A 20,608-nucleotide genomic window follows, 5' to 3' on the forward strand; every position below is an offset into this window, starting at 1 on the left:
TGTGTAGGGGTGGGACTTTGCTGCTTGTCGGGTTTGTCGGGGGGTATTTACGTCAAGGGGGTACAAGGGCTTGTAGTTTGTCAGAGCATCCACGATTAAAATACTTGTAAAACATTTCGTCGATGGGACAGAGGCCAAAGCTTAGATGACAGTTCAGGACTTATCAGGTTGCCGACTCTCTTTTGAACTCTGTCCAGGAGTGAGAGACCAGTAGCAGATGCACCAGCCCAAATGTGACAACAATACTCTATACATGCGCGAATCGTGGCTGTATAGAGGTACAGGATGCTTTCAGGTGTAAGTAATTTTCTAGCACGGTAGAGAGAGCCCACATTCTTTGTAATTTTGGCAATGCTCTCAATGTATCTGTTCCAACTCATGTTCCCTGTGAACGTTAAGCTGAGGAGGTTGAATGGAGTACTTTCAGGTAATGTATCTTTAGCCACAGCTATTATTGTTTAAGAAGGTTTCTTGTAATCGTTAAAGGAAATGAGCTTAGTCTTGGCAGCGTTGAACGTTACCATCCATTGTTGACGCGATTCCACTACAGATTGGATGTTTTTCTCTACAGTTTCTGCCATTGCCTTGGATATGTATTCATTTGTTTTCCCCTCGTGACTATTATAGAATGTGGTGTCGTCAGCAAATATACCCATCTCAGATACTATTTCATCAGGGAGGTCATTTATGAATATCAGAAATAATAATGGTCAAAGGATCGACTCCTGAGGTACACCCGCATTTATATCATATTGTTTTAATGTACGACCATCGAGGACAACCTGGATTCTTTTCTTATCTAAGAAGGATTTAATTATGTTAAGTATTTGTCCAGTAATACCGTATAATCTGATTTTCCTGAAAAGACCATCATGCCATACCCTGTCAAAAGCCTTAGATGTATCTAGGGCTACTACCCTCCCCTCTTCTGCCTTATCCAGTGCATGGCATTTATGTTCAGAGATTATAGTTAAAATATCTGCTGTGGAATGGGCTTGCCTAAATCCATATTGATGATTAGGCAAAAGTTTAGTAACTGTAAAGTGGTGGACTTGAGCTTGATTAATTATGGACTCAAATATTTTGGTGAAAAGTAGGAGGACGCTAATGGGGCGATAATTTAATGGGTCAGTTCTTTCGCCAGAATTCTTGTAAACTGGTACCAGAGAAGCAGTTTTCCAGCAGTCAGGAAAACATGATTCGTTAAGGTGTAAAGTGTAGCTAGCTTTTGGCTAGTATCTGTTCTGATACGGCACTTTGTTCCTAGCTAAAAGGCCAAGGAGAATAATTTCTGAACGGCAAGAAGGTTGACCAGCCAAAGAATACTTGAAAGTAATTTATTGAACAAGGCCTTGCAGCAGAATGGAATTTGGAATCATGAGAACTGAAGAATAAGTTTGCAAAATATAAAAAAAAAAAAAACCTCTGCACAAGGAAAAAGTGAAACGAGAAAGATATGTCAGTAACAAAGGGTTACCTGTGCTGTGCATATAACAGCTACATTAGCTGCGATAAAAGCCAACAGTTGTTTGCACTTGGAATCAAACTATGACGCGATTAAAAGCGATGATGGTTAAAATATTGCATTCCAAAGAGAGTGGTACTTGAAAAGCAAAACAGTCAACAGGTAGGGAGTTCCACAAGCCTGCAGTTCTTGGAAAAAATGTTACTCAAATAGCAAGCTGTTACAATGAGGTATCAAAATGTAGAATTTGTGAAGACCACCATATCTATGAGTCTAACGAGCTGAAACAAAGGAAGCAGGAAATAGATCAGACATTTCTGAAGAACACGTCATAATAGTATTTGTAGAAAAGACTGAGACTAGTGACATCACGTCCGTGAGTGAGAGAATGCAGTGCAGAAAATGTGAAAGTGCCAACCAAATTACAGATATGTTTCTAAACCTTTGTTAGGAACCAAGATTTACCAGCTCAAACAAGGCTCTACGGACAAATTTATCTTTAGTTGACCTTTGACAACTAAATATTTTCGTTTACTAGCCAAATAGAAAAGTTACTAGCCAAACCTACATGATTTTTAGAATATGACATCTTTGTTCTGTGGCGAGTATGTACATCATAAAGATATTTCTGTGTTTTTTTTTTCTAATAAGTTTAATTCTAAATCTGCAACAAATTTGTTATCTGCCCTGAATTATACTAGCCAACAAAAGAATGCACTCTCTATTTCCAGAAAATAAAAATATATGTAAATCTATATACTCTTATAAATTTGTTTTGTTTTTTTGTGTATTGATATTCATATTTAAAAACCCTTTTTTCTATTTAAAAAGAAAATAAAACTTTGTTATATATGCAGTGGCGTACCTATGTAAAATGGCGCCCATGGCAAAGTTTGAATGTGCGCCCCTTCTTAATAATTTATACCTTAGATATACCTAACCTACATAATATTATAATACATAATAGAATTATGCAGAAAAACTCGCTCCAGTAATTACGCATATGTTCAAATTTTAATTTTTGTCAAGCAATTTTTGCGCCCGTGTTAGAGTGGCGCCCATGGCACAGGCCATACCTGCCATACCCTAGATACGCCACTGTATATATGGATCGTGAAATTGCATTTATCTGCAAAAGATCTAGCTAATGTGTATATTCTTTTAAATATTCATTTTAATTAATTCCCTATTAGTTTTTTCGGTTTTCTTATGGGATGATCTTCTTTAGTTAACTATTACGTGTAATTATATTCATGCAGATATTCTACATGATTTATACTTGCGTAATATTTGTGTAAAAAGGTTATAGTAAACACAAGCCTCTTTCTATATACATATATATATATATATATATATATATATGTATATATAGTTGTTTAAAAAAAATTCCTACCAAACTTGTTTGTCAAGTTTTTGGTCTACAAGCATGAAACTTAATATATAGGGTATTCGAACACATGCAAAACTTTATATTTGGGTTTTAGCCAGGGAAAATCGGTGCAAAAGTGGAAATTAAAAAAAATGGAATTTGCTAGGTGAAGACAGAAGGGAAAAAGAAAAACACAGGAAGGTCATTGTAATACAGCTTCCTATTCCATGCGTAACGTAATAGCTTTGTAGTAAACATGTCTTCATAGCTCAGGCATTAACGTCAAAGGAAAAAGTAAATCGTAAGCTAAACGTTTTGGTTTTGATTCTCGCTAGTAGCGCACAAGTCATTTTTTTTTTTTTTAATCATTACTATATTTGGGTTCGATATAATATAATAATAAATACGAAATCTGTATTAATCAAAATATCATATTTAAGTGTATTTTATGATTGGGCGATGCCGGGAGGCCTGCTAGTTTACTCCTGTTCATATGAGTATGACTATTGATGTTTTTTTATTTTAGCATATGATTCCCATGTTGAGAAATCAAAGTGATTTGAACTTTGTCTTGAAAAAAAAAAAACATAGTAGTTACTGCAAGTCCTTTGGTGTAACGCAGCACATCTGAGCATGTGTGAAAATAGCAGCAGCAGCTTTTGAACATGTATGCAAATTAGCAAGTGTGCGTGGGTTTGCGTGAGAAGCAAAAGACAAAAAGGACAGCACGTGATTGAAGAGAAGCAAAGTGCAGCAAAATGGACGTATAAATTTGAAGGCGAAAAATGGCTGGCTATAACTTGCGTGAGGTCAGAAGGAAGAAAAACATGTTCTGGGTGAGATGGACGTATGGTCCCGTAGTGGTGGTGGTGGTGGTGAGAGACTTTTAACCTGGTGTCGAAATGGTCGGTGGGGGTTGTTCATCTCATGGCAGACGAAATGAACAGTAACAAAACAAAAAACAAGAAACAAACATTGTTCAGAAAGTAACGGGAATAAATGCCTTAAAACAGAAAAAAGAAGAGTCAGATTTAATTATTTTTGTTTGTTTGTAATGTAGATATTTTTAATGAAATGTTTTCCGTTTAGTAGAAGTCATGCTAGTGTATGATGAGGAAGTGCTCCTCCTGATTAATATTTATGTAATTTCAGTTTAATTTTTAAAAATAGTTTTTACTTCAAAATTATTTTTTTTTTAATGGTTTTATTCTTATACATATTGTAATAAAAATATTTTTGTTACATGAATTTTTGTATTGTTTCAATTATGTTTTGTTGATGTTAACTGCAAACTTTCTTCAGAGGCATTTTTATTTTTTATTTTTCTTTCCTAAGGTAGCATCACTTATCAAGGCCCAAAGGCCACTCGAGAATAAGAATCAGATAAGAGGATAGATAATTTTCAGGTGGACAGCAAGATAATACCTTGATGATTGGTAATGATATGTGCAGCAGTTGATTATTCAACAGGGTGATTCAACAAGAATTTGTTTACAGTAAACTTGGAAACAACTGTGTTGTAGTCAGCTAGGAAGCAGCCCAGTGGTATTGTGTTCCACAGAGAGACAGTTTTAAGAAGGAAAAAATCTTTGCTTATGGAAGTTTTGTTTAGATTTAGGTACAGAGAGAATCTATGGTTCTGCCTTGCTAAACTTTTACAAAAAACACTCGCGTTCATTAGAAGGCTCCTATCGATCTTAGGATTTGTACACAACTGGCCAACTAGTAGGTGGTCTGCAACAAAAAAAGATTTCCCCTCACTTTCTATCTATGTTTGAATCTAAATGCAGATTCCATGAAGAAAGCTTCTTTCCCAGAACTGCTAGCCTGTGGAACACTGTTCCACTCGTCTGCTTCCCAGTTGAATACAATATGGTAACCTTTAAAGTTCTTGTTTAGCTGTCCCTATAAATAATCAAATTCTTCCTAATTTATACCATTAACGAATACTACATTACCACCTTAAAACATTTATTAACCTTTATCCTCGAGTGGCTTTGGACCTTGATAAGTGGTGACTCACAAGTGAAAAAAAGAGAGCAAGAGAAAGGAAAATGATTGAAAATGGTTGAAGCTAGACGAGTTCTTGCTCTGAATGTTTTTTGGGGTGGGGGGGATAAATTAAAGCTCAGTTGAGCATGAAAATAATGATAAAGTAAAAGTATAATAATGTCTCTTCTATGAGAAAAAGTTTGTAGGGAGGGGAAAAGGACATCACTCACTAGATTTTGAAGTTTTAAACTTGTGGATCTATTTAGAATTTCAAGCAGAACTCTTATATAATTGACATGAATAGAAGATTGTGAGAATAACATCCAGGTTATTTAATTCTTCTACCTGGTCATGGCTGATGAAACAAGAACAAAATACTCTCATGAATAAAAAATCATGGCTTGGTGGGGGATGCCCTTTTCTCTACCCTGCAACCTCTTTCCCACAGAAGAGACGTAGCGAGCCTGTCATTGTTCTATCGTTATTTCCATGGCAAGTGTTCGTCTGAGCTCCATTCTCTGGTCCCCCCCTCGCCAATCTTTTTCAAAAAACACCCGACTAGCTGAAACCACTGTCAATAATTTTCCCCACTACCTATCTGTGTCTAAATCAAAACGTAGGTTCCATGAACAAAGCTTCTTTCTTAGAACTGCACGCCTGTGGAACTCTGTTCTGTTTGCCTGTTTCCCTCCCGACTTCAACCTGGATGTCTTCAAGTCCAACACAAACAAATTCCTGATGAACCGCCCCCCCCTAAGTAATGACACCTTACCAATTCTCTAATACTATTGCTACACTATCCCTTTGATTACTGTACACACAGTAACCCTTATCCCCGAGTGGCCATTGGGCCTTGATAAGTGGTGAACTCCATGTAAAAAAAAAAAAAAAATCCTACAAATTCCCGTGTTCAACAAGATGCATCTGAAGAAAGTCGGATGTTAAATTAGTCGAAACATTGTCATCCAAGATGAGAACTATAATCCTAACAATTCAAATTATCAATCCTCATCTCAAAATTTTTTCCCATAGAATCCATCCATTATGTCGGAGTCGAAAAGTTTTCATGATTTCCAAATAAATGAAAATATTCTGAAGAGTCTGTCTGAAATTGGAATCACACAACCAACCATCATTCAGGTAAAAAGGATATTTCTATTTTACATTATAATTGTTGTTGTTTTAGTAATAAAATAATAATTTTTTTATTAAAAATAAATTACTATTTTATTTACTAATAATAAAATAATTTTCTTTTAATAATAAAATCACTTTTTTATTAATAATAAGATAATTATTATGAGAAAAAAATATGACATGTTGCACAGTATGCCCAATTGTTTTCGAAAATTGAAAATAATTCTTATTTTAATAATAAAATTATTCTTTTATTAATACTAAAATAATTATTTTTTTAACAATGAAATTATCTTTTTTTAATAATAAAATAATTATTATGAGTCAAAAATATGACATATTGCAGTGTGCCCAGTTTTTTTCGAAAATTGAAAAAAATTCTTTTAATAATAAAATTATTTTTTTATTAATACTAAAATAACTTTTTTTAACAATAAAATTATCTTTTTTTAATAATAAAATTATTTTTTTTTAATAATAAAATAATTATTATGAGAAAAAAATATGACATGTTGCACAGTGTGCCCAATTTTTTGCAAAAATTAAATTTTTTTTTATCTCAACCAGAAATTTGGAGAGTTATTGAGGACTCATTGGAAATAGAATTTTATGGGGTTAAAAAATTTTTTTTTAATAAACTCAAATTCCAGAAACCTTACCTAACATTGTATCATATTCAGGATGATTCAGATAACTAGAATTTTGAAACAAGTTTTATCATAAAGAATATGTCTTTGAGATATGCTTGCATGTATCTTATACAAATTATTATGAGTTTGGTCAAGGTCAATAATAATTGGACTACAGAGAGATTACAAGTGTCCTTTTAATAGAAGAACAAGTCCAAGTAAAATTCTACAAGGTGGAATAATAAAAATTGTCGCCCTAAAGAAAACAACACTACAGCTTTATTTTTTTTTTTAAATCAATTCAGATAACTTGATTATGTAGTAGAGCTGACATCTATTTAACATAGCCACCTTCAACCTCAATTACTGCCTTGATACGCGTCCAGAACTGGGAGCATGCCTTTTCCACAAGTGTTGGCAGGAGCCCGTCGAATGGCAGGCTGGCTTTGGTGTTGTGGGAGGTCATATTGGTGATGTTCTCGACGTATGTCCAAACAAAGTAGTCCAGCGGGTTCAGATCAAGGAGGAGGGGGAAGGGCTAGTGAGAGAAGGGTACAAAGTTGTAGCACTCCTTCTGAAGCCAAGCCTCAGTCTCTTTGGACTTGTGGTCTGGCACCGAGTCCTGCTGCCATACCTAGAGTCTGCCAGCAGCCACCCAATTGCACCTAGGGATTACCACACTCTTCTGCACAACCAGATACACTTTAGAGTTTACTTTCAAACCAATTTCAAAGATGTGAAGTGGTATGATGTGGACCGCATGTGAAATGACACCAAAGACCATAACTGTGGCCGGAAACTTTGTTTTCATCACCCTGGGCATGTCCCTCAAGTGTTAAACCATCTGGGTTTGCATTTTGAAGGTGCTGGCAATGGTCCCGTTGTTATAACTTGGATTGGTAGAGAGCATGAGTTGAACAGCAGCACATCTCCGATCGCGTTCATTGAACATTGTGTCACTTTCAGACATGATAGAAGGCTGCTATGGCTCTTGGGATTTGTACACTACTGGACAACTAGTAGATGGTCTGCAACAAAAAAAGAAAACCAGTTTTCATAAAATGGAAATGGAATCAGGTCGTTTTTTCTAAGGCGATAATTTTATCATTCCATGCTGTAATTGAAGCGTTATTAAAAAAATTACTAAGATAGGATGTATGACAGATCAACCTTTATCTGAGAGATCAAAAATGGCTCCTAATGTTAACACTATTGCCCGTATTACTTGTTTTGATTGGACTATTGTTCTCATTTTGAGTATTATTTGTGCAACATTTAGGTCTTTATCAGGCATCTTGGAATAGGAAGGAGAAAAGTTACTGGCTCTGTAATGGTTTCGTATTCTTGAAGTTGTTTTTTTATTTTTTTTGTCATGTGAAAAGATTTTTTGGTTGACAAGGGGAGGTAATTTTAATAAAGTTTGGCGGATTATCCCCCTTTTACTATTAAAGTTAAAAAAATTTTTTACATATGAAACCATGGCGAAACAACAAAAACAACTCCAAGAATACAAAACCATCTACGGAGCAAGTTACTTTTCTCCTTTGTTTTCCAAGATGGCAACCAGCATGCCTGATACATGCCTACACTGACTGAAACATTGCACAAATAACACAAAGAACAATGTCTGCAAGGACCCATGGCGCAGTGGTTAGAGTACTTGGAAAAATCAATTGTAAAAGTGATATTCTTCTGAAGGTTGAAGGTTCAATCCTCAGTGTGGGCGACTGAAAAAATACAATTGCAAATTACTTAGGACCTCTATCCAGTCATGGCTGATGGAACAAGAGTACGCTACCCTCATGAAGTAAATAAAGGGTTCTGCTTGAAATTCCGTCCAAATTCTTGAGCTCAACAGAAACATTCCCGAGTTCGACAAAATACACCTGAAGAAGGTCAGAGGTTATATCAACCGAAATATTGTGAAAATCAAACTCAAGATGAGAACAGTAGTCAGATGAATAACACTGGTCAACCAAAAGACACTTTTTAAAAGGTGTCTGATATTTTTTAACTGATTTTTTTGCCATGCTAAATCTAGAAATAACATCCATTTTGCTCTCGGAGGTCAATTTTTCTTGTAAATTTGAATTTAAAATTATGCGACTTATATTTTTTAAAACAATGTTTTCAAGATTTACTAATGATGTTTCAATGGCAAAATGTCAGTTTTTATGATAAAATTGCTGTATTCTAACAAAGAATCATGTACACTTCATGTACAGTACATGTAACTAAAAATGAAAACTTAATGTTTGCATTATTACGGTCTAAATTTTCGTTTTTTTTTTTGATTGTTGTGAATGTTTTGGTGCTTGCACATCTCTTTTTAAATTCCAACAGTAGTCCGCCATCATCACCATGTCCCACCTTCCCTGGTAGCGTGATTCCATTTCTCTCAAGTCCTGGTGAAAGCGCTCTCCATACTCATCGCTTAAAGAGCCAAGATTTTCGGGAAAGCGGTTCATGTGCGAGTACAGGTAGTGCATTTTTATGCTCATATTGCAGCCAAGGTTCCTAAAGGCCACTAATATGTTTGCTACTAGATCTTTATAGTTCTCTGCTTTTGTGTTGCCTAGGAAATTCATCACAACCTGAACAAAGCAATTCCACGCTTGTTGCTCAACAGGATGCATGGTCTCCTCAAACGCGGGAGAGTTTTTGATCAGCTGCCTAATTTGAGGACCATCAAAAATACCAGCTTTTAATTTTTCAGTTGACAAATTGGGGAAGGTTTTACACAGAAACTGAAAACACCGTCCATCTTTATCCAGGGCTTTTGTGAATTGCTTCATCAAACCGAGCTTTATGTGCAATGGAGGAAATAAAATGCGTCCCCTGTCAACTAGAGGCTTGTTTATCGGATTTTTTGCTCTACAAATTGCAAGCTCTTCACGTACTGGCCATTCTTTTTTCACGTAATGTTGAGTACGATCCCTACTATCCCAGAGGCATAAAAAGCAAAAAAAAAAATCCAAACTGTTGACCAAGCAAGAAGTTGACCATTTTTAAGTCAACGCAAATCAGCCATTTACGTTGGTCATAAGAAATTTTTTCTAGGACGTACTTAATTGCTTTATGCTGTTCTTTTAATGTTGTCGAATGTGCCAATGGCACAGATGCAAATTGATTTCCATTGTTTAACAACACACATTTCAAAGAACTTTTGCTGCTGTCGATAAAAAGTCGCCAGTCCTCTGATTTGTATTCAGGTACGCCGAGATGTTCAGTAGCTCTACTATGTCATTGCAATAGACTAATTCTTTTTCTTGAGCAAAATATCTTAAAAATTCCTGGTGCCTGGTACGGAAGAAACTTACCTTAACTTTACCATTTAACATGTTCTTGTCCTTTAAACGAGATGCAAGAAATTCGGCAGAGTCTTTTGGCAAATTTAAATTGCGAACAAGATCTTTTAGTTCGTTTTGGGAAAACAATTTTGGCTGCTCATCATTGTCATCGGGAAAGGATGCATCATGATGATCATCGGTAGTGGTAATGCTTTGAGTTTCATCCTGGCTACTGTTGCTTTCTTCAATACTTGTATCTTCAAATGCAGGTACGGGAATTTCTTCACTATGAGGAGTAGGGCGCATAGCTGACGGCAGATTGGGATACTCCAGTGTTGTGCAATTTTTTCTGTTAATCCCCATGACATTGATAGCACAAAAGTAGCAATCGGTTGCATGATTTGAAGGCTCTCGCCAAATCATGGAGGTGCCAAAGTTCATGGACTTTCGCGTGCCTTTGCTCTATTGATGGAGATGCTCTGTGCATCTTTTGCAAACCATGTGAGGTGCCCAACTTTTGTCTTGATCGCTGAGCTTCATGCCAAAATATGCATAGTAAACGCGCTTGATAAAGGTGGTGACAGTATTGCGATTTGGTGCAAGTGTGTATTCACCACAAACATAGCAAAAAACATCTGGCTTATTTACACACATTCTTCGAATCGCCATTGTATACCTGAAAAAAATTAAAAATTAAATTTGTGTACGTTGTCTCCATGAAATTTAAAGTCTGTATCAAAAAATTTGGCACAATTATATCTATGTCCTGCGAACAGTTTTAATCGCACAGTAATGAAATAATTTGACTCTGAAACACACAGAACCAATACGTAAGACATACCTTCTCGTCTTCTTTCATATGTTGGTGTGTTTTAATAACAAGTTTTACCATTGAATTCCCGTATGGGCCAAATAAAGTCTTATCTTATCTTTAAATATCGCATAATAATCGCAAAACTTAGACTCCCTAATTAAAATTAAATCAAAAATTGTTTATTCAAATACTTTCTTCTTTGTATTGCTAGTGCTAAAAAATTTAAATTTGTTCAGGTAATAGAACTTTAAACGGTAAATAGTTAATACTTCTGTTGTACCTTTCTCGGGTATTTAAAAGTTAAAAAATAGAAAATTAACGATAGCTTAAAATGTCGACCTGACCCAGCAAAAAGAGTGTTATTTTTGGATTCAGCACATCAAAATTGTCCAAAATCAGCTTACAAAACTGAGACACCAAATTTGCTATTGACCAGTGTAATAACACAAACAATCAACCCTCATCTCCAAAATTTAGAACTTTTGTTCATGTTTTTGCAAGTCAAGAAACGTTAAACCTGATTCGCTGTTTCTTACACTTCACTGCATTCGAACTAAAGATTTTAAACTGCATACAAGATTCAATTAACACACAAGTTGAAATCAACTGACAGTTAGGTTCGTTTGTATCACACAGAAGCTATTATTTAAAGGATATAATTTTTAAAACCTAATGTAAGATGAATTCTTTCTATAATAAAACTTATTTCCAAACTGCAAAGTTATTAGTTTTTACTTTATTAAAAAATAAAATGGGTCAGTTATTTTTTTAATCATTTTGTATATATATTAAAATTAATTGAAAACTTTAAACATACATATATATATTAAAATTAATTGTAAACTTTAAACATACATATATATTAAATAATTGTATATATATTAAAATTAGTTGAAAACTTTCAACATACATATATTCGAAATGATAATATAAATAGTAGTATTAATATCAATAGCTTAATATTCTGAAAAAAGAGAATATCGATATAGAATATCAATATATAAGGGGAATTAAAGTATGCAAATTTTATTTACTTATTTATTTACAAAATTTATCGTTCATAAAATAATGAATACAAGATAAAGTGAATTATTCCATGGAGTTAAAAAAATTTTTTTTTTTTTTTTAGAAAAAAGTAATCAGTAAAAAAAAAAATGTTTATGCATTTACTATAACATTTTTTTTTTTTTTTTTTTTTTTACACAGTGATCACCACTTATCTAGGCCTGGAAGCCACTCAGGGATAAGGGTTATTGCAAGTACATTACATTTGATGAAGTGTTTACTTAAGGGGGTGGTTCATTAGGAATTTGTTAACGTTGGACTTGAAGACATCCAAGTTGTAGTCCGGTGGGAAGCAGGCAAACGGAACAGAGTTCCACATTGTCGGTTAATGCAAAAAAATCTTGAAAACTCTAACGCTTAAAAGTGAATAATGCTTAAAGAAGTGTAAAAAGTATTAAAAAAAGGATAAAAATATAATTACATAACGAATAAAAATATAATTACATAATGAATAAAAATATAATTACATAATGAATAAAAATATAATTACATAATGAATACAAATATATTTACATAATGAATAAAAATATATTTACATAATGAATAAAAATATATTTACATAATGAATACACATATAATTACATAATGAATACAAATATAATTACATAATGAATACAAATATAATTACATAATGAATACAAATATAATTACATAACAAAAAATATAATTACATACTGAAAAAAAATGTGATTACATAATGAATACGAATATAATTACATAATGAATACAAATATAATTACATAACGAAAAATATAATTACATAATGAAAAAAAAATATAATTACATAATGAATACGAATATAATTACATAATGAATACAAATATAATTACATAATGAATGACAATATAATGAATACAAATATAATTACATAATGAATAAAAATCTAATTACATAATGAATAAAAATATATTTACACAATGAATAAAAATATAATTACATAATGAATAAAAATATAATTACATAATGAATACAAATATAATTACATAATGAATAAAAATATATTTACACAATGAATAAAAATAAAATTACATAATGAATACAAATGTAATTACATAATGAATACAAATATAATTACATAATGAATACAAATATAATTACATAATGAATACAAATATAATTACATAATGAATAAACACATAATTACATAATGAATAAAAATATAATTACATAATGAATAAAAATATAATTACATAATGAATAAACACATAATTACATAATGAATAAAAATATAAATACATAATGAATAAAAATCTAACTACATAATGAATAAAAATATATTTACACAATGAATAAAAATATAATTACATAATGAATACAAATATAATTACATAATAAATAAAAATATAATTACATAATGAATAAAACTATAATTACATAATGAATAACAATATATATATAATTACATAAGAATAAAAATATAATTACATAATTCATGCACTTGTAATATATTCAACAGTTAATTCTTTTGACGTTTGATTGAATTAAATTAGTCTGCTTTAATTTTTAGTATTTTTACTTTTGTTATTTTATAGAAAAGTAATATTTCAGATAGGTACTTTTATTTAATATTTTTGAATTTAAAATTTACTGCCTTGTGCTTCATTTGCATCTAGTCAAACCTAGAAATATATATTTTGAACTCTGGAATGGCTGATGAAACAAGAACAGTTTACCTCCATTGATTCAATATCAGACAACGTTCAAAATTCTGTATAAATTCCCTAGTTCGAAAAGATGCACCTGAAGAAGGTCAGAGCTTACATCGGCTGATTATTGCAACGTTCAAGTCGAGAATAATAGTTTAAATAATAAATCTGTCCATCAATAATCTTTTCACAGTGTTTCAGCCGATGTAATCTCTGACTTTCTTCTTTCTTTCTTGTCAAGCTCGAACGTCTGTTCACATTAACGCATGACTCAACTCAATGGTAAGAAATTTTTAAGCGACAATCTTTGAAAGCTTGAAAGTTCGATTCTCACTAAAAGCGATGCTAATAACGTAAGAAATTTACTTACTTAGCTGGTCGTGACTAATATACCTGTACCTGGTGCAACATTTAATCTGGGCGGGTTGACCCAGCTTTCTCTGAAGGAGGGAGTTCCTAGGAAATTTTAAATGCACATTAGCGCATGACTCATTGAATAAAGTTATCCTCATATCGTATGAATCTGAAAGATTCTATTGTTGGCATTGGTTTCTCCGATATTTTTCTTGTCAATTCTTTCTAGAAAGTTATCGAGGGATACAGGAAGGACCAAGGTTGCCAACATCCTAAGTGAAATTGATTTTTGTGGAACAAACTGGATTCAAACTTGGAACACCCAGGTCATTAGTCGATGCCATTAACCACTACACCATCATCACTTCTCAATGAATAAAGTACTAATAATAATAATCAATTCTATGTGACAATCTTTGGGAGCTTGAAGGTTCAATCCTCAGTAAAGGCAATACCAATAACAAAAGTTTATTTAAGTCTCCTAACCAATCATGACTGATATACCTGTACCTGGTGCAACATTTACTATGGGTGGGTTGAGCCAACTTCCTTTGAAGGAGGGATTTCCTAGGGAATATTAACTTCACAAGTCATCTCCAGTTACATGCATATCCCAATCATGACTGATGGAATAAGAACAATCTATCTTCAAAATTCTGTATAGTTTGAAACAATATACCTTACACTTGTGTTGGATAAAGAAACTTGAAGATTGTGCTTACACACAAATTCCAGGTTAGCAGAGAACAAAGAAAATACCATGTCGGGCTTGTTCACATATATTGACTTCTGATGAAATAAAGAAAGAATTTGTCAATAAAAGCAAAAGGTTTAAGGAACAAAAAAACACAGAGTGAGAACTGGAACGATGCACAATCGTTATGCCATTAGCTTGTCAACCTCAACCTCACCTTTCACCCTTGATCAGTACATCCAACGATCACTGCAGGCAAAATAATTAAATAAAAAAGCTTTATTAGGAAACTGTCTCTGTGTTTGATCGTCAAATGGTTGGAACACGCATTTTCATAGACGTACAACAAACATGATTATAGATGTATGAGCGATAAACAGATATATTGTTACAGAGATAAACAATACAGCACTTGGAAATGGATACAAAACTTCAAACAGAACCTTTATTTAATCAACATGAATAAAACATCCAAATTACTTAACTCTTCTGTCATGGCTGATGAAATGAGAGCAAGCTACCGCAGTGGATTAAATGAAGATTCTGTTCAAAGTTCTGTCCAGATTCCCGAGTTTGACAAGATGCACCTGAAGAAAAGTTGGGGGTTACATCAGCCAAAATGTTCTGAAAATAATATCCATAGTCTGACTAATTCAAGTAATACAATTGATTTTAATTATTTTTGTAATTTAGGCTGAAATGTTTCCAAAAGTACTTGAAGGTCAGAATATAATTTGTGCAGCTGAAACAGGTAAGTGGATTTATTCAAACTTGAAAATAAAAGTTTGTCATTTTATTTAAAGAAATTTAAAGAAAAGAAAGGAAAATGTAATTTTTAGTGTTTTTATATTATTGAACTAAGTTTTAGAATTTGAAATGTAATTAAAAATATTACTTTTTATCAATGAAGTTGAGAATTCTTCTTGAATTCTCCTGATTGATTCTCTCCAACCATCTCTGTTAGGCATTATTGTCAGCAGGTTCTTCAGGTAGCATTCAGAATCTTCTACAAGTTGATTATACCATTTGATAATAATATATTGGGATTCAGTGATGCTATTCACTTGCTTACTGAACCTTATGATAAAAGCAAGGCCACTTATATCAATGCACAAAAACAACAATCTAATTAGTTTCCTAAAGTGAACTTATATAGCTAGTCTTATATATGTAAGAACATTTTTTTTAAATAAATAAAATATTTCTTTTAACGATTAAAAGTAGATTTTCTTGTTGGATTTGTAATGTTATAAACCTGATTTCTGAAAACAGTATAATAGAAAAGATATTTGATATTGGTGAAATGAATGGTGAAAATTTTTCTGCCTTCATTTTTTTGTGCCTATTTACTATGCCTCCCCACAGGACAGTTAGACACCAGGGTCGTTTTTTAACGTGGAGAAAAGGTACAAAAATAAAAAATTGTCTCGGTCGTGAAGGACTGATCCTCTACCGAAAGAGAACAAGAAATGGAAGTGCAGCATCTAAAGAAGAGATACTACACTTTGATCTTGACCAAAAAAAATAAATTCTTTTTTCTTTCCTAAAATTTGGACCAAAAATAAGGATTTTTTTAGTCGTTTTTCCAGGCAAAACTAAGGGGGAATTCTTATTTTTACTTAATATATATTTACACACATACACACACACATATATGTGTATATATATGCACCAGGTTATAGGTATTCAAGAGTGATAATTAATGAATTTATCAAGGTTATCAAGAGTGCTCAATAATAGCAAAGCAAGATATATATGTGTGTGTCTGTATGTATATATATATATATATATATATATATATATATATATATATACATACATACACACACTTAGTTATATTTTTGGAAAAAAGGATTCCAGCAGAGTGTTCTATTATAAGGGAAAAATTCCAAAAAAGCATGTTATTCATAATTTTATTTTCAGACAGTTTAGGTGAGATAAATCATCGGTACCATCCGTTTCAAACCTGATAATATATATATATATATATATATATATATATATATATATATATATATATATAGGCTTCTCCACCACTGATATCCATGACAAATAACACCTTACCTGAGAATTCTTCCTTCAAACTTCTTTGCTTAACACTCATGAGCAATATGAACTGAAACAAATACATTGAGGACATTGCGAAGGCTGCTGCAAAGAAGATGGGCTCCCTCTATCGTGCTAGAAGAATACTCACATCTGAAAGTATCCTGTACCTGTATAAAGCTACCATTCACCCATGCATGGAATATTGTTGACACATTTGGGCTGGAACGTGTACCATTACTCTCTCCCTCTTGAATAGGGTCCAAAAAAGAGTTTTCAATCTAATATATCCCACTTTGTGTCAACTAAGCTTCAACCTCTGTCCCATTGCTGCAACATTGCATCTTGTATCTTTGTGGGTGTTTTACAAGTATTTTAATTGAATGTGCTCTGATGAACTCATTGAACTTGTGCTCCCTCGACATAAATATCCTAGAAAAACCCACTTAGCAACAAAATCACACCCCTTCATTGCTGAGGTCCCCAAATGCCAGAATGCTTTCTACTAATAGTTTCTTCCTTTGAGCAGGTCCTGGATATGACCTTAAACTATATCCAGTGGTGAGGCCCTAGCTTTCGATTCGGCATTAAATAACCTGAAAAGGGTTGATATGCCGTAAAACAAAAACAACCAACCAACCAATCCTTTGAGCAGCTAGACTTTGGAATTCCTTTCCTGCTACCTTCTTCTCTAACTGTACTGATATACAGAAGTTTAAATGTAATGTAAACCAACATCTTGTTAATCTTTTCTAGGCATGAACCGAAATAGTTTTTGTAAAGGAACTTTGTGTTGTTAATATTTACATTCGGCTTGAAAATTTTATGTGAAATATAACCCAAAAATGTGTTTTCTTGTTTGATTTTTTTTTTTTTTTTTTCTAATTTCAGGCAGCGGTAAAACTTTGGCTTATTTGGTTCCAATTCTTGAAATGATTTACAAGCATAAAATGTTATACCCAAACAAGAGTAACGAGATCCGATCACCTCGTTGCATTATTGCTGTACCATCGCGTGAACTTGCAACTCAGATCATGGTATGGATAGGACAGTTGTTTTATGTTTGCTTTTAAACCCCCCCCCTCCTGACCCTCATCCTCTACGAAGATATGTACAAAAGATTTTTTCTTTCGTTTTTGTGTTTCGCTTTCATAATCAATGTTGGGTTTTGATGTTTGCCACGCATTTCGTCAAAACATATAAAGTCATGATAAATGGGTGCTTATTTAGAATTACATTTATTAAAAAAATAAAAATACAGAAAAATCTTTATGATGTCCGTACTTGTCACGGAACAAAAATGTCATACTCTAAAAATCACGTAAATTGATCAAGTATTTCCTTTTTAACTAAGAAAATAAAAATTTGCGATTTTTAGCGATTTTGATACTAACTGTATGCATTATAAGGCTGATTCTGGTCTCGATAGTTGGAATTAAGTTGTCTCACTCTTATTTATGCATCATGATTGATTAAATCATTATGTCTCGCTTACTCATAAAATTTGATTTTCTTAATTTTAATAAAATCTACTTTATCAATTTACGTGATTTTTGGAATATGAAATCTTCGTTCTACGATGAGTATGTACAACATAAAGCTTTTTCTCTATTTTTTTTTTTTTTTTTTTTTTTTTTTTTAACAAGTGTAATTCTGAAGAATCACCAAAGAATGAGTTGAGGTTTTCAAAGTTGGTTTGTCAGGAACCAGAATTAGAGAGATAACTGAAGACTGGTATGTGTGGGATTAAAGACACAACTATTAAGATGTCAGAATTTGGTTCAATTACTAATTTATTAAATTACTAGTGGGGGGGGGGGGGCGTAAAATACACTTCAATATGATATACTTTGTCCAGATTTCTTATATATCATTATAGAGTTGTGATTTCAATAGTAAAAAAATAAAAAATAATTGGATGCTATCAGCTACGATAAAAGCCAAGTACGTCCAAGGATGGAGTACTGCTGCCACATCTGGGCAGGATCTGCTAAAAACAGCCTATCCTGCCTTGACAGAGTACAAAATAGACTTCGTGGTTTAGTGGGGGATGCCCTTTTCTCTTCCCTGCAACCTCTCTCCCACAGAAGAGACGTTACGAGCCTGTCTTTGTTTTATCGTTATTTCCATGGCAGGTGCTCGTCTGAGCTCCAATCCCTTGTCCCCCCCTCACCAATCTTTCACGAGAAACCCCCATCTGGCTGAAACTACTGTCAATAATTTTCCCCACTCTTTATCTGTGCCTAAATCCAAACGTAGATTCCATGAGCAAAGCTTCTTTCTTAGAACTGCACACCAGTGGAACTCTCTGCCGCTTGCCTGTTTCCCACCTGACTACAACTTGGACATCTTCAAGTCTAACATAAACAAACTCCTGACAAACCGCCCCCTTAAGTAAGACACTCTACCAAAACACCCAATACTAATGATTACTACAATACTATCTTATTGATTACTGTATACGCAATAACCCTTATCCCTGAGTGGCCTTCAGGCCTTGATAAGTGGTGACCCCCATGTAAAAAAAAACAAAAAAAAAAACTGTAGCATTCAAAGCATTTAGGTGCCATCAGCTCAAATCGAAACCGAAATCAAAACCGTAGCATTCAAAGCTGGTGATGTACCAACATGACACGCATATGAACTGATTAAAAATTAAAAATAAACCAAGATGAATGTGTAAAATGTATAAGGATTTTTAAAAATTTTCATCCATTTTTGACCAATTAAAAACTATTTTAACCAAAAAGAATGGTCCGTAAAAAATTCAATAATTTTCGGCTCCTAGCACCGCTCTGCAAAATTAAAATGCCTACAAAAAAATAATGTAAAATAAATAAATATCCCTTGTTTGTTTATTAAACACAATTTGGTTATTCTTTTTTTTTTTATTTTACATGGTGGTCACCACTTATCAAGGCCCAGAAGCCACTCGGGGATAAGGGTTATTGCGTGTACAGTAATCAATGGGATAGTATCGCAGTAATCGTTAGTATTGGAGATTTGATAACGTGTCATTACTTAAGGGGGCGGTTCATCAGGAATTTGTTTGTGTTGGACTTGAAGACAGAGAAAATTAAAATGAGTAGAATCAATGGTATCTACTGAATTGTCACAGTAATGAAAATATCCAAAAATTATGGAAAACGGTAGAAAATTATTTATTAATAAAACTAAGCTTTGAAGATAGTTAGCTAAAATTGAGTTTTGCAAAAAAAGTAGCCAGAGAGTTTGAAGAGAGTTTGAAGCATAACAAAAGGGAGGTAAACATTTTCTGAAAACTAAAAATCGTAGGCCATTTTAGCAAAACTTAAATTTTGTTAATTTTTTTTTTTAAAACCTTTTTAATTAATAATTTTCTACCTTATTATTTTTTATAATTTTTGGATATTTTCATTACTGTGACCTGACAAGTATGTACCATCGGTTTTACTTGAAAGTCAATATTTCAATTTTTGTTATTATAATGAAAAAGAACCAAAAAAAAATTGTTTAAATAGTTTTATTAAAATGTTTTAAAATAAAATAAAAAAAATGCTCCTTATGTAAAAAAAACATCTTGCTTGCAAAAAATATGAACAACTCATTTTTATGTTTGTTTACAGAATGTTGTGTGCAAAAGTCAAGGTCGAACTAGTGTTGCTTTTGTTTCCTTCCATCTGCTGGAATCCTTAAACCCTAATTGATTCTATTTTGTTTTCATTTATTGTTTGAGCTTTGTAATTTTATCATTAAATAGTGATTTCATTTTGAAAATTTCAGATGCTCACAAAAAGCTTCTCGAAATTTTGTTTTCATTTATTGTTTGAGCTTTGTAATTTTATCATTAAATAGTGATTTCATTTTGAAAATTTCAGGTGCTCACAAAAAGCTTCTCGAAATTTTGTTTTCATTTATTGTTTGAGCTTTGTAATTTTATCATTAAATAGTGATTTCATTTTGAAAATTTCAGGTGCTCACAAAAAGCTTCTCGAAATTTTGTTTTCATTTATTGTTTGAGCTTTGTAATTTTATCATTAAATAGTGATTTCATTTTGAAAATTTCAGGTGCTCACAAAAAGCTTCTCGAAATTTTGTTTTCATTTATTGTTTGAGCTTTGTAATTTT

General features: G+C 32.7%; 1 protein-coding gene across 5 annotated transcripts in view; it reads left to right on the plus strand.

The window, feature by feature from the left end:
• LOC145256358 (putative ATP-dependent RNA helicase DDX28) overlaps nt 1–20,608 on the plus strand; it is a 92,733-nt gene that overhangs the window by 12,383 nt on the left and 59,742 nt on the right. For 4 of the 5 annotated variants that reach the window (XM_080115180.1, XM_080115181.1, XM_080115178.1 and 1 more), the window contains exons 4-6: nt 5,859–5,966; nt 15,149–15,206; nt 17,393–17,538. In XM_080115180.1, coding sequence (XP_079971306.1) covers nt 5,859–5,966; nt 15,149–15,206; nt 17,393–17,538 — 312 coding nt within the window. The remainder of the gene's footprint in view (nt 1–5,858; nt 5,967–15,148; nt 15,207–17,392; nt 17,539–20,608) is intronic. The other variant, XM_080115182.1, reaches the window with a different exon arrangement.

This window comes from Euprymna scolopes, chromosome 32 (assembly GCF_053919585.1).
Source record: "Euprymna scolopes isolate OS-2025 chromosome 32, ASM5391958v1, whole genome shotgun sequence".
Lineage (NCBI taxonomy): Eukaryota > Metazoa > Mollusca > Cephalopoda > Sepiida > Sepiolidae > Euprymna > Euprymna scolopes.